Source organism: Schistocerca nitens, chromosome 4 (genome assembly GCF_023898315.1).
Source record: "Schistocerca nitens isolate TAMUIC-IGC-003100 chromosome 4, iqSchNite1.1, whole genome shotgun sequence".
Taxonomy (NCBI): Eukaryota; Metazoa; Arthropoda; class Insecta; order Orthoptera; family Acrididae; genus Schistocerca; species Schistocerca nitens.
The window spans coordinates 355,163,869-355,177,431 of NC_064617.1; the positions used below are offsets into that span (position 1 = coordinate 355,163,869).

The 13,563-nt window shown below is 43.7% G+C and overlaps 1 protein-coding gene across 1 annotated transcript in view; it reads left to right on the plus strand.

The window, feature by feature from the left end:
* LOC126252308 (probable tubulin polyglutamylase TTLL9) overlaps positions 1-13,563 on the plus strand; it is a 97,511-nt gene that overhangs the window by 21,231 nt on the left and 62,717 nt on the right. Inside the window, exon 3 of the mRNA XM_049953191.1 lies at positions 4,438-4,544. Within this exon, the coding sequence (XP_049809148.1) occupies positions 4,438-4,544 (107 nt within the window). The remainder of the gene's footprint in view (positions 1-4,437; positions 4,545-13,563) is intronic.

The window sequence follows — 13,563 nt, forward strand, 5'->3', positions numbered from 1 at the left end:
AATGTTGGCAAGTAGCACTGGCTTGGTTAGTGAAATTCAGGAGCTTTCACTTCCTGCTGAATCTCACTATACGTAGTCCGTGATAGTTCGAAATTTTGTGTGATTTGAAGTACATCTTCTAATAAGGCATCCCAAAATTTTAATTCTTTGTGCGAGATCCCTTTGACTGGCGCATACGTTTACACGACATTTTGATTTAAAGAATCTGACTATGAAATCTGACATTATCTACAAGTAAAAAAAAATTTGCGACTTATTGTTTAAAGTTATGCTACGCGCATGTGATACAGTTGCTTATGACTTTTTCTCTTTGATGAAGCCTCAGCACAGATGTAATAATGTTGGTCTGACTTCGATAATGTGGACTCAAAAAACACACATTTTCTTTGACGAAACTGATATGGTTCTAGAAGAGTAGCTGGTTTTTCTAACAGGAGAAAAATTGCATGATCTATCCATGAATGAACTTTCTGTCTTTGCTGGTGAGTTACGTGGTATAGTTCGAAATGCTGCCGTAGACCGCAGATGTATAGCTTCCAGTCTCCTTGAGCGTCGTCAAATCGTGTGAATGTTGAAGCACGGGGCCAAAATACAGCGGCTGTGAGGCCGCTTGCGTCGGTGATGGATGCTACTGCTTAACGAGCCAGTTCAGGAGCTGATGTTGCTGCTGCAGCTTTTGCACTGTTCCGATTTACACGGTTCTTATTTGCACTCGCGGACGAAGGTCTTCTACATCGGCGTTGCATATCCACAAGCCACATTACGGCGTGTGGAGGAGCGTACTTCCGGTACCACTATCCGATCGCCCCCTTTCCTTCTCTATTCGCGAACTGCGAGTGGGAAGAATGATTGTGATAATACTCCGTATCAGCTCTAACCTCTCGCATATTCCTGCTGTGCTCACTTCGCGAGTCGTATGTGTAAGGAGTTTAATATGTTGCTCGATTGTTCCCGGAACGTACTCTCTCGTAATTTCAGTGCAAACTCCTCCGTGATGTACAATGCCTCTCTTGTACCGTCTGCCTCTGAAGGTTGTAGATCATCTCGATAGTGCTGTCACGCTACTGTGCCACGCCGTGAGTAGTCTCTTTTATTAATGCAATCTGGTGAGGATCCCAGGCTGCTGAGCAGTACTCAGCAATAAGTCGTACAAATATTTTGTAGGCCACATCTTTTGTGGCACAATTACATTTCCTTAAGATTCTTCCACTGAGTCTTAGCCTACCTCTGTTTTTTTTCTTACAATTGGATGGTTACTCCTAGGTATTTTTATAATGTGATCGTACAGTAGTGAATTTCTCCGTCTGTTTGTACGCACTCTGTTACATTTATTTATGTTCAGGGTCAACTGCGAGTTCCTGAACCAACCACTGCCCCTTGGAGATTTTCCGGCATTCCTTAGGCGTTGTTAGCTTGCTATGAACAAGTGCATCGTAAATAGACATCTACATGTACATCTACCATTGCTTACATACTCTGCAAGCAACCGTACGGAGCGATGGAAAAACAGTTGTCTTTATGCCTCCGTACAACCCCTAATTTCTCTTATGTGCGTATCCTTAAGCGAAATATACGTTGGTGGCAGCAGAATCGTTCTTCAGTCAGCATCAGATGTCGACTTTCTAAATTTTCTCAGTAGTGTTCCTTGTAAAGATCACTTTCCTCTCCAGGGATTGCCATTTGAGTTCCCGAAGCATCTCTGTGCTACTAGCGTATTGTTCGACCCTACCAATAACGAACTTTGCAGCCCATCTCTGAACTGCTTCAAAGTCTTCTACGGATACCAAACGCTCGAGCATTACTCAATAACTGGTCGAACTAGTGTCCTGTATGTGGTCTCCTTTACAGATGAACCACACTTTCCCAAAATTCTCGCAATAAACTGGAGTCGGCCATTCGAGTTCCCTACTACAGTCCTTACATGCTCGCTCCATTTCATATCATTTTGCAACATGACACCTGGATATTTATTCGATTTGACTCTGTCAACCAGCACACTGCTAAGGCTGTATTCGAACATTACGAGATTTTATTTTTCCTACTCATCTAAATTAACTTATAATTTTATACATTGAGAGCTAACTACCATTCATCACACCAACTAGAAATTTTGTCTAAATCATCCTGTATCCTCCCACAAACACTCAACGACGACACATTCCCATACATCTCAGCATCATCAGCAACCAACTTCGCGAGGGTTCCGACGTTATCCAGCAGATCAATTATATGCGAGGGCGTATTGGAAAGCTAAGCCTAAGAACTTTCTATGTGAAAACCTTTGAGGCTTTTTAAGTAAAACAAACGTTATTAACATTCTGCATCTTTATTCTTCATGTGTCTATATTTGTTTCTCAACATAGTGATTCTGATGACGATCACAATTTTCCCAACGAGAGAACAGTTTGTTAATACCGTCACTGTAGAATATCGGAGTTTGTTGACGGAGCCACAACCTCACCTCTGCTTGCACCGCTTCATCAAAATCAAAGTGAAGTCCTCGAGGGTGTTATTTAAGTTTTGGGAACAGATGAAAAACTGGAGGGGGGCCAAGTCGGGACTGTATGGAGGATGATCGCTGACAGTGAACCCAAGGCGTCGGATGTTACAGATGTCGTAGCTTTCGTGTGTAGTCTGGCATTGTCATACTAAAGAAGAGGGTGCTCCTTGTGTGGACGAACTCTTCGAATTCAAAATACGAGTACAGCATGCTATTTCTCGCGCACCGTCATAATTACGTTACACGTCGACATGTTACAGGCTACAATTCGGAGCCCCCTAGAGGCAGAGGGCTGCAAATGCGTAGACATGAGAAATAAAGATGTAGATTAATCATAACGTTTGTTTTGTTTGTAAAGTTTTAAGAGTTTTCACACAAAAATTCGGAGGCATTACTTTTCGACACGCCCTCGTATAGCGTGATCTTTAATGAAGCTATGATATTCCTTTGGGGTCTTCAACAAATTACTTTTAGATCTGTCGACTTTGCTCGCTAAGAATAACGCACTGAGTTCTATCTCTTAGAACGTCCTGAATGCAGTCAGAAATCTGGTCCGATAGTCGTTAAGCTTGTATTTTGTTCTCTAAACGACAGTGCGGATCTGTATCGGATTATTTCCGAAAGTCAAGGAACACGGCACCAACTCTCTGGATCTCATGCACGAGCAGAGCGAGTTCGGTTCCCAAATACCCCTACTTGCGGAATCGAGACTGATTTTTTTAGAAAATATTTGCTTCTCCAAAAACTAATACTGCATGGACATAAAACATGTTCCATACTTCCTCAACGGATTGAACTCAACAATATAGGTCTATAACTAAGTGCATCGGTCCTACGGCACTTCTTGAAAACGCGAGTGACGTAAGAATTCTTCCAGTCGCTAGGTACCCTTCATTGTTGCAACAACCAACGATACACTACTGCTATAAGATGGGCAAGTTCTTTCGCACAGTCTCCGTAGAATTACGCAGCTATCTCATCTGGTCCAGATGCCTTTCGACTATTAAGCGATTGCAGTTGCTTTTCTATCACGTTTCTGAAATGAAATTAGCGTATGGCATCGTTGGCCGGGAGGCCCCATCCGAGGAAGCTCGGCCAAGTGCAAGTCTTATTTCAGTTGACGCCACATTAGCCGACTTGTGCGCCGGTGGTGAGGATGAAATGATGATGAGGACAACACAACAACCAGTCTCCGAGCGGAGAAAATCTCCAACCCGACCAGGAATCGAATCCGGGCCCGTATGCATGGAAGGCGAGCACGTTACCACCCAGGTAAGCAGGCGGCAATATCTGCCATTTCAGTGGTCGTTCGATCTCCTGCGTTGAAACACTTTCGAAAGACCGAATTCAATATTCGCCAATTTAATGTGAACAAAATCAGATTTCTATTGAATCTCGAAAAACATACATTGTGCAATTAAACCTCTGCTGCGTTTGGTATGAGACGGTTAGTATATCACAGTATTGATTACGTCCAGGATAATAGTAAAATTCACGTTAAACTGAATTATCACAGCAGACTCCTTTTCTTAAGCGCGACCACATGGTCCCAGACGGGGAATTGTTGCAGTTCAAATGTCATCGTCGCCCAGAGCAGTGATTCTCAATTTGAGGGTTTCACTTCTTAAGGGGGCAGCGAATCTAAATATGGTACGATTATACTTGACACCTAAAACCAGTACCATTGTAAAATGTTTTTACTGTTACCAGTTAGTATTAAAACGTGACTATAATAAATTACAATAGAATTACATAAATGCAAAAATGATTTTAATTCATTTATCCAACAAATAAAACTTAAACTTATACAAGCCGCTGTAATGTAAGCAGGTGTTCTCTCTTCGAGTACAGGAAGCGGACGAGCTCAGCTTCAGACAGCGTTCCAAACAGCGAATTCGGACGGTCCAAGTGTGCTCGCGTATTTCATTTGTTCGCAGGGTGACTACAAGATGTTCACAGAGCACCACCGCAAGAACCCAGAAGATATCTGGATCGTCAAACCGGTCACCGGCAGCCAGGGGCGTGGTATTTTCCTCTTCAAGAGGTCAGTCAGCGGCGACACACATTACTGTACTCGTATGTACAAACTGCTGGCAGAAGGCGCCAGAGCCGTCTTTATAACCACAGCCGCTCTCGTTGTGGGAATTTGCTGTCAAGTGACTCATTAATCTGTAACTATTAAGCCGGCCGCTGTGACCTAGCGGTTCTAGGCGTTTCAGTCTGGAACCACGCGGCTGCTACGGTCGCAGGTTCGAATCCTGCCTCAGGTATGGATGTGTGTGATGTCCTTAGGTTAGTTAGGTTTACGTAGTTCTAAGTCTAAGGGACTGATGACCTCAGATGTTAAGTCCCATAGTGCTTAGAGCCATCTGAACCATTTGTAAATATTAACAAGCGAACACTGCATTATGTGTTTTCTCCTTTTTCTCTTCTGGAAATAGTGATTTACTTTCGTTTCAGTATCCATTCTAATCTGGCATGCTGCTCAGGATGGTTCTGAGCACTATGGGACTTAACATCGGAGGTCATCAGTCCCCTAGAACTTCGAACTACTCAAACCTAACTAACCTAAGGACATCACACACATCCATGTCCGAGGCAGGATCCGAACCTGCGACCGTAGCGGTCGCGCGGTTCCAGACTGAAACGCCTAGAACCGCTTGGCCACAACGGCCGGCTTTTTTTTTTTTTTCATGCTATATTGCTAGATTTTACCTATGTTTTCCTCATGTCAGCACTGAGGAAGAAAACAACTTCATAATTATCTGTACATTGCGTACACTGGTCTCCAAAATTAAAGCAACAAAACCGCTATTTCCCCGTCTTGTGTCTAATTCACAATATAATCATACAGACTGTCAACAGATGTCCGTACAGTCGTGCTCTGCACGTAAGATCGCATTACGGTCAACGGACAACCATGCCAGTGGTGAAGCCAGGACGCCTATAAAACGAGGTAGTGTTTGTCATGTAGTCCCACATCCACAATCGCTGTGTGCACAGACACAGACGGTGCAGTATGGCACAGAGGAGATGCCTACCAGACTCTCTGCGGTGAAGGGCCAGAGAAAGAAAGAAAGCAGGACAGTCGCAAACCAATGCGGCCTGATGGTTCAGTGTGAATTGTTTTGTTATTTCTCGGATGTACCGACAGTGTATAGAGACCGAAACTGTATCCCGAAGACCAGGGCAGGACCGACAACGTGTGACTTTAGAAGAGACGACCGTTGTTTGGCTGTAAGGACACGACAGTACCGCCTTTGTGCTACACCGCAACTGGCAGGTCAGCTCGAGGCATACATTGGACATGTTGTATCGGCAAACGGTGTGTAGAGTTCTTCGTCAGAGTGGCCTTTATTGTCGGAGACCTGCTGTATGTCTACCTCTGACATGTCTTCGCAGATGGGGACGTCTAGAGTGGTGTCATCAACATGCCACCTCAGTGATCGAAGGCCGGTCGGGGTGGCCGAGCGGTTCTAGGCGCTGCAGTCTGGAACCGCGCGACCGCTACGGTCGCAGGTTCGAATCCTGCCTCGTGCATGGATGTTTGTGATGTCCTTAGGTTAGTTAGGTTTAAGTAGTTCTAAGTTCTAGGGAACTGATGACCTCAGAAGTTAAGTCCCATAGTGCTCAGAGCCATTTGAACCATTTTTTCGAACGGTGAGCCAATGTTGTTTTCACAGATACACACCGATTTAGTCAGGAGAGTTATTCTCGATGGATTCGCATCTGGAGGGAACGTGGAACAAGATTTAGGGAGCCATACATTGTGGAAAGAGACTGATGTCCAGAAGGATCCTTAATGATGTGGGCAGAGATTATGTTTACCACGTGAACCGCTCTTCATGAAATTGTACGGGTGAATCGACAAGGTTTAACTGCTGTCATGTATCGTGACGCGATATTGGAACCTCATTTGCGGTTGTTGCGAGGTGCTGTGGGCCCAGACTTTGTATTGATGGATGACAGTGCTGTACCTCATAGAGTGCGGGTGGCATAGAGTGCGGGTGGTTGAAGTTTTCTTGGAAAGAGAAGATAATGCACGCATGGTGCGGCCTGCTCGCTCTCCCGATTTGAATCTCATAGAGCATGTCTGGGATGCACTAGGGAGACGGCTTGCATTACGTCCGCATCCACCAACCACTCTCCAAGACTGCGAGCAACTCTCCATGAAGAAAGGGCGTTATTGTCTCAACATGAGACTGATGACATCTTTCATAGCATACCCCATCGTTGTCAGGCCTATTTTGCTACCAGAGGTGGTCATGCTCCATAATGAAAGCACATTAACCATTTGTCGTAATGTGATTGCAAATCTGTTAAGTTGAAAAAACGAAGAAAATTTTTGCCTACCGTTATGCATGTTGTAGTTGTTTAAGTTCTGTATTCATTGTATTGTTTCTATTTCACCATCACCTGTTTATACTGTTTTGTACCAAAATAAACGTGACCTTGCAAAATTTCCGATTGTTGCTTTAATTTTGTACACCAGTGTACATTCCGAAAGTCGTTGTAAAGTTAGAGCGTGTCTTTCTTGGAGGAGCTATACAGCCTAACTATTGCCCATAGTCTATTACTTTATATCATTCATATTTGTGGGCCTTCTTTCGCCATAGTTGCTGGTTCAGTCTGTTTATTTTGTAGATGTAAGGGTATAACAGTTATCTTCACCTAAAAGATAAACAGCATCAATTAGTGTAGTAAGAAATGATGGTTATCTCAACAACAAAAAATTCTGTGTTTCACTGTGTAGTATTGGCGTATTATAATACTTTTCTGTCTGGAATAAGCAGAATCATCTATCTTCTCTAACACTAGCAAATGAAGCGCCCTCTCTTGACAAAGTGGAGTTGAGCCAAACACAGACAGAATTCGTTTGTTGAAACAGTCTCCAGTCGCTTACCATACAGATCACAATAAAATAGTGGTATTATACAATTTTCTTGAAAGATAATGGAATACTGAAGGAGCAGAAGATGAGTGTTTAACGACAACGAAGTGATTAGAGACGGAGGACAAGCTCGGATTAGGGAAGGATAGGGAAGGAAATCGACTGTGCCCTTTCAAAGGAACCATCCCGCCATTTTCCTGAAGCGATTTAGGGAAATTACCGGAAACATAATACACGATAGCCGAACGCGTCTCTGAACAGTCGTCCTCCTGAATTAATGGAGTAGGCTGCCTGCTAAGAAACTCTGGCGACATCAGACCAAGGAATGCCTGATCTAGAAATAAATGTAATGGTAAATTAAATCAGTGTCGGAGAAGATCGAAAAGGAAGATGACGGACAAGACACCTGTAGGATAAAGCTCTCTGGCGACTGCTCTGGAATCAAACCCATTCCCACCCAGATAACCGCAGAATAAGAAGACCGTATAACCATGTGCTACGCGTTCCTGTTATTCAGTCCCTTCCTCATTTTCCCCTAAGAAGGGTAGACAGCATCGGATTCTAGAATGATGTGCAGAGATCTTAGGTGCTGTGTAATTGCTTTGTCTCACGTATTTTCATACATGATCAGCCGGCGCAGGAAATTATATATATCTCTACATAAAATAGGTCAGTGTGAAATCTATTTCGACTATACTTATGAATGGTTCACATCTTTTCTTCTAGCCATTTCTTAATTACCAGTATTTTAAACAAGTTAAAATTAACGAGCTTGATTGGTGACGTACTTATTGAGTTACAATATTAGTAAGAAAATGTGTCTTTCGGAAGATGGGAATTTTGATGTTAAAGTCAAAGCTCTGTAGGAGAAAAGAATATCCATCCCTTTTTCTCTCTTGTGAGTGTATGTTTTGTTTATGTAATGGGTTCCGCCGTATGCAGAGTCCCAAACTGGAGGAAAAATTGCTTTTGTAATGAGGGGGTAGCCATCACACAGAACTTGATTGCAGCGAGATGCGCCATTGTCTGGAGCAGGAAGGGACAGCGGCGGGAGTCAGAAAGGTCACGTCGGCGGGCTGTGTGATGGTAAAACGCACAGTCACAGTCGCTCTCTAGGCACTCGCGTTTAGAAAGGACCTCATACGACGATTACCTCATGGCTTTCTGTCATCGCCTTTTGTGGACGTTCAGCACCCTTTCATCGAGCTGTTTCGTCATGCTTCCCTCTTTCGCAGTAGTGGTTTGTGGCACTCATTGCTACGAAATTACAAATTACGAGACGAAAATATGGTCTCCCCATGTGTCTGATTATTGGGCGGTCAAAGTCGATGAAAAAAAATTCAAGACGATTCTCCCAAAACCCGCTACTAATGGAAGTCCCACATCTCCGCCGCTTTAAGAGCAGTGATAAGTTAACTTGCAAAATTTCTTACATAAATGCCTTTACACAATGAAAATGTTGTTGAACGAGTCTTTAAAAGTGGTTCAGACTTCCTGAGTTGCTCTCTGTTTCTCTTTTGCCCGTCATGCACATTTACATATGTGTGTCGGAAAAGGATTCACCAAGATGGAGAAGACTGGCATAGTAACGTTCTTCCTGGGTAAAGCACAAACTTAAGATTTTCTCGAAAAAAATGGCACTTCTGGTTGTTCGGCCGTATGGGGTCGACGGTCAGGTTGGTGTCCCATCACTATCTGGAAGTCTCCGGACACTGTTTCGCTAGTCACTGAGGCTGAATTCGAAGCGAGACTCATCACTGAAGACAATTCTACTACAGTCAGTGAGATTCCAGGCCAAAAACGTGTCTGGAGATGCTCCAGATAGTGGTGGGATACCAAACTAATTGTCGCCAGCCATACTGCCCAGCAACCAGGAGTGATGGTCTGGGGGCGCCATTTCTTTTCGTAACAGGACTCCTTTGCATCTCATCCGCGGCATCTTTACAGGACAGCGGTACATCGAAGATATTGTACGCCACGTTTTGTTGCCCTTCATGGCTAGCGATCCTGGGCTTACATTTCATCAAGATAACGCCCGTCAGCACACGGTGAGAGTTTCTACTGATTGTCTTCTTGCCTGCCAAACCCTATCTTGGTACAGCAAGGTCGTCGGATCTCTCCCCAATTGAGAACGTTTGGAACTCTGTGGGGGGGCCCTCCGTTCACCTCGAGATTCTGACGATCTAACGCGCCCATTGCACATAATTTGCCACGATATCCCTCGGTAGGGCATCCAACAATTCTATCAATCAATGCTAAGCCGAATAACTGCTCGCATAAGGACTACAGGTCTATCAACGCGTTATTGACTTGCTCAATCTGTGAAGCTCTTTCTCTTGAATAAATCATCCAGTTTTTCTGAAATTGTAATTATTTGATTTCTGTATATATACAATAAATCTACTGATTCCGTCTCATTCGGATAATCCCTTCGTTCCCATTTGGCAGAGTCGTTCCGCGATCACAGGTAGACGAACGGCTCCCCGTAGGTTCAATGGTTGGCCAACTGCACATGACCCCGCAGTCTTTCAGGTCGCAAGCACAAAACGTCACATAATTATCAAGAAGAGCGGAACTGATCGCCGGCCGCTGTGGCCGAGCGGTTCTAGGCGCTTCAGTCTGGAAACGCGCTGCTGCTACGGTCACAGGTACGAATCCTGCCTCGGGCAGGATTTATGTAATGTCGTTAGGTTTAAGTAGTTCTAAGTCTAGGGGACTGTGACCTCAGATGTTAAGTCCCATAACCATTTGAACCATTTGAGAACTGATCGTGGCACAAGTTCTTGCAAATTATTAACCGTTTCTATAATATAGTACATTTTTGTGGAATGACGCGTTTATGGGCCTGATAGAGCAGCGTATTTGTAGAAATTAGATAAAGTCCACCAAACAGAGTAGGCTGTCCACTGGGGTTTTTAGGATCGTCCTCAAATCCAGTCTCTGCGCCATGGCTGGTGTGTGGGCTCTCCCCATTACGCACTTCTTCCTCATGGAGCGCAAACATCCATAAGGTACTCATATCCGTACTCACCTGCTTACCATGCATTTAGTTGCAGTGAGGGTCCTCAGGGTTTTTCTGAGGTGCTTTCTTTTCGAAATAGATGTACAAGTAGTAGTAAATTGCCTGCACCGATGTCTTCCAAGATTGTCTTCATTGTCTCAGGGTTCAACATCCTAGGTAATTTGCAGCTAAGTTGTATGTGATACCAAAGGCATTACAGCCCACTATAAACAGAATATCCTTCTTCCCTTGTTGCAGAAACAGAAGAGTGTTACTCTGCCGCGTACTGAAGCTCACAGAAATCCAGTAAAATCAGGAGTCAGGCATGAGTCCCAAAGGACACGAAGCGTGATATTGTTCTCCCTCCCCCTGCAGACTGTCCCCTCGCCGCCTCGCTCTTGAGTGCGACCAGGGACGTATCGAAAAAGGAGAACCAAGCAAAAAAAAAAAAAATGGGCGTATGATTTGTAAATTAGAGTGGTATGAGAAGATTTTTGTAGTAAAAAGTAAATAACTATTTCGTCAGGTTACCTTCCATTCAGAAGGCTGTTGCACGCAGCGACTGTTATATTGACTTGTAAATAATAGATTTCAGCTATCAGTCGTCCTTTTTTAAATTTTATTGGCAGATCTAGATTTCAGGTAGATACTAGCCATTCTCATTGCACTATCGTTTTTGATCAATGCATGTAACGTCTGTTGGTCGGGCTTCAATGAACTGTGGATGAACCCCGACCAACAGGCGTTGCATGCATTGATCAAAAACGATAGTGCAATGAGAATGGCTAGTTTCTAGCTGAAATCTAGATCTGTCAATAAAATTTAAAAAAGGACAACTGATAGCTGAAATCTATTATTTACAAGTCAAAATAATTATTTTGTTTCATTTCTTCACTCGTAACCCGTACGAATGTAATTACGTCGCAGCAGCCATTTACGAGACTTCTATGAACAGCCTTAACTATTTGAAAAAAGTTCCCAGTTATTTAAAGATATAGCAGAAACACTTCTGACTGTAAATGTACAATACAGAACGGATAAAACATTGACCATGGGATTCAACATTATACTCTTTTTATTTGCGCTAGTTGACATCTTTGGTAATGAATAAAACTGTGGTGTAATGTTGTCTATTTTTTATTTGTTACACTCTTCTTTTTGCTTTGACCAGCTGAGGACCACGTCAATTCGAGTCAGCTTCCTTTCTTCTGGCACTTATCCTTGTCCAATATTCTTTGAACTGCAGTCCTCTTCGATCTTCCGTCCGTGGTAATTTTACATTGGGTTTCATTACGCCCTGAAAACCTGTGACAAACCGATCTTCTTTTTTTTATTTGAAAGTCACCCTGTTATAAATCTCCGTTTCCTCTACTCCCCTATCTTCTAAATCCATTTGTACCTTTTGGGTGCAGCGTACTTTGGTATTATCTGATGTGCCAACCTACACTGGCCCATTTTAAGGACAAGTCCGAAGAACATGATTCCTCTTTTGGTGACGGTGTCCGAAATACTCTGTCCGGTTATAACGATTTTGTCATAATACGAGTTAACTCCTTTATTAAAGTGTAATCCCAGATCTTTATAAATTAAAAAATAGTATGTATGATAGACAAAATCTTCAATATGAGATGTCTCGAACAGCATTTTTTCAAACATGTATTAGCATAATTCGTGTCCGTATTTGTGATGTTATGAAAAAAATAAAGAATATCGGTCATGGGTCTGAAGTTTTGTGAAGGTTACGCAAGGCAGTCCAAATATTTCACGTCAGAATTATCCAGGTGTTCGAAGACTCTAAACTGAGCTTTTTTTTTTTTTGAAACGGGGAAGTAATAGTAGCAAATTAATATAAAATTTTTTAATGATGAAACAAATTTACACATTTAGTTACAACTTAGGATCATTGCAACTGTTCGACCTGACGACTGCCAATCGTAGCGAGTCCATTACAACATACATTGATGAGTTTAAACATGATTAAACTAACTCAGCCCACAGGCCCCGGCGGATGAATCGCTACCGACCGACCCCTGTGTCGCTCGCCGCCAGTGGCGTCATTGGATGCATTGTGGAGGGGCATGGGGTCAACACACGGCTGTTCTGGGCGCTGTAACTTTTCGTGACCTGCAGCCGCTACTGCTCGGTCAAGTAGCTCCTCAATTGGCATCACGAGGCTCAGTGCATCGCATACCAGTCCTCCCACCAAGAAAAAAATTCCTGGCAGTACCGCGAATTGAATCCCTGTCCTCGGAATGGCAGTCAGCTGCGCTACCCACTACGATGCGGAGGCAGACCAATACATAAAGGCCACCTGCCAAATAGCGTTTTGGTCCACCTATGGAACGCAGTACAGAAAGGATTATACGTGGCGTGGATTCGACAATTCTTGGTAAATTTTCGGTGGTATGTGGCGTCAGATGGCTACTCACAGGTCAAGCAGTTCCCATAAATTGAGGGTCGGATATTTAAAGACACGGAGCTGGCGAATCGAATTTCGTGGTTCGGACATCGATGTGAGTTCACTATCATGCTGCTCAACCCGGGGAACGATTTTGGCCTTGTGAAAAGGACAGTTATTCTCACATAGTCCACAGCTGTCACGGTGTCTTCCATCATTAGCGTTGGACCCATGGAAGACCAGGCTAATGTCACCTATGGCATAATACTGCCCCCACCGGCCTGCGTCTATGGCGCGGTGCATGGTTCGAGCAGTCTTAGGCCTGGATGACGGCGTATCGAGACGGAACTGTCGACCTGGTGAAACAAGAAGCATGATTCATCCAACCAAGCACTAGCTTTTCACTGATCCATGGCCCACTCCCGATGATCTCGTGACCACTGTTGTAAATCATGATGTCGTTGGGTCAACAAACGAACATTTAGGTGACCTATGTTCAAACATGCGCGCTGAATGGTGTGCTTAAAAACTCTTTTACTTCCAACATCTTTCTACACTGTCATCAGATATACTACAGATCACCACCTATACTGCTTTACAGAGCGGGCAAGCATCCGACTTCTACTACCTGTGATGAGACATGTACGTACAACATTTTCTCGTCTGTTAGTGTTCTCGCCGTCCTTCAACCAACTTTTGTAGAGAACAGGATAGTACAACGCTAACAGCCGACTCGCTTCGCCGTTTCCAAAATGATGTTTTGAGATGCCGGG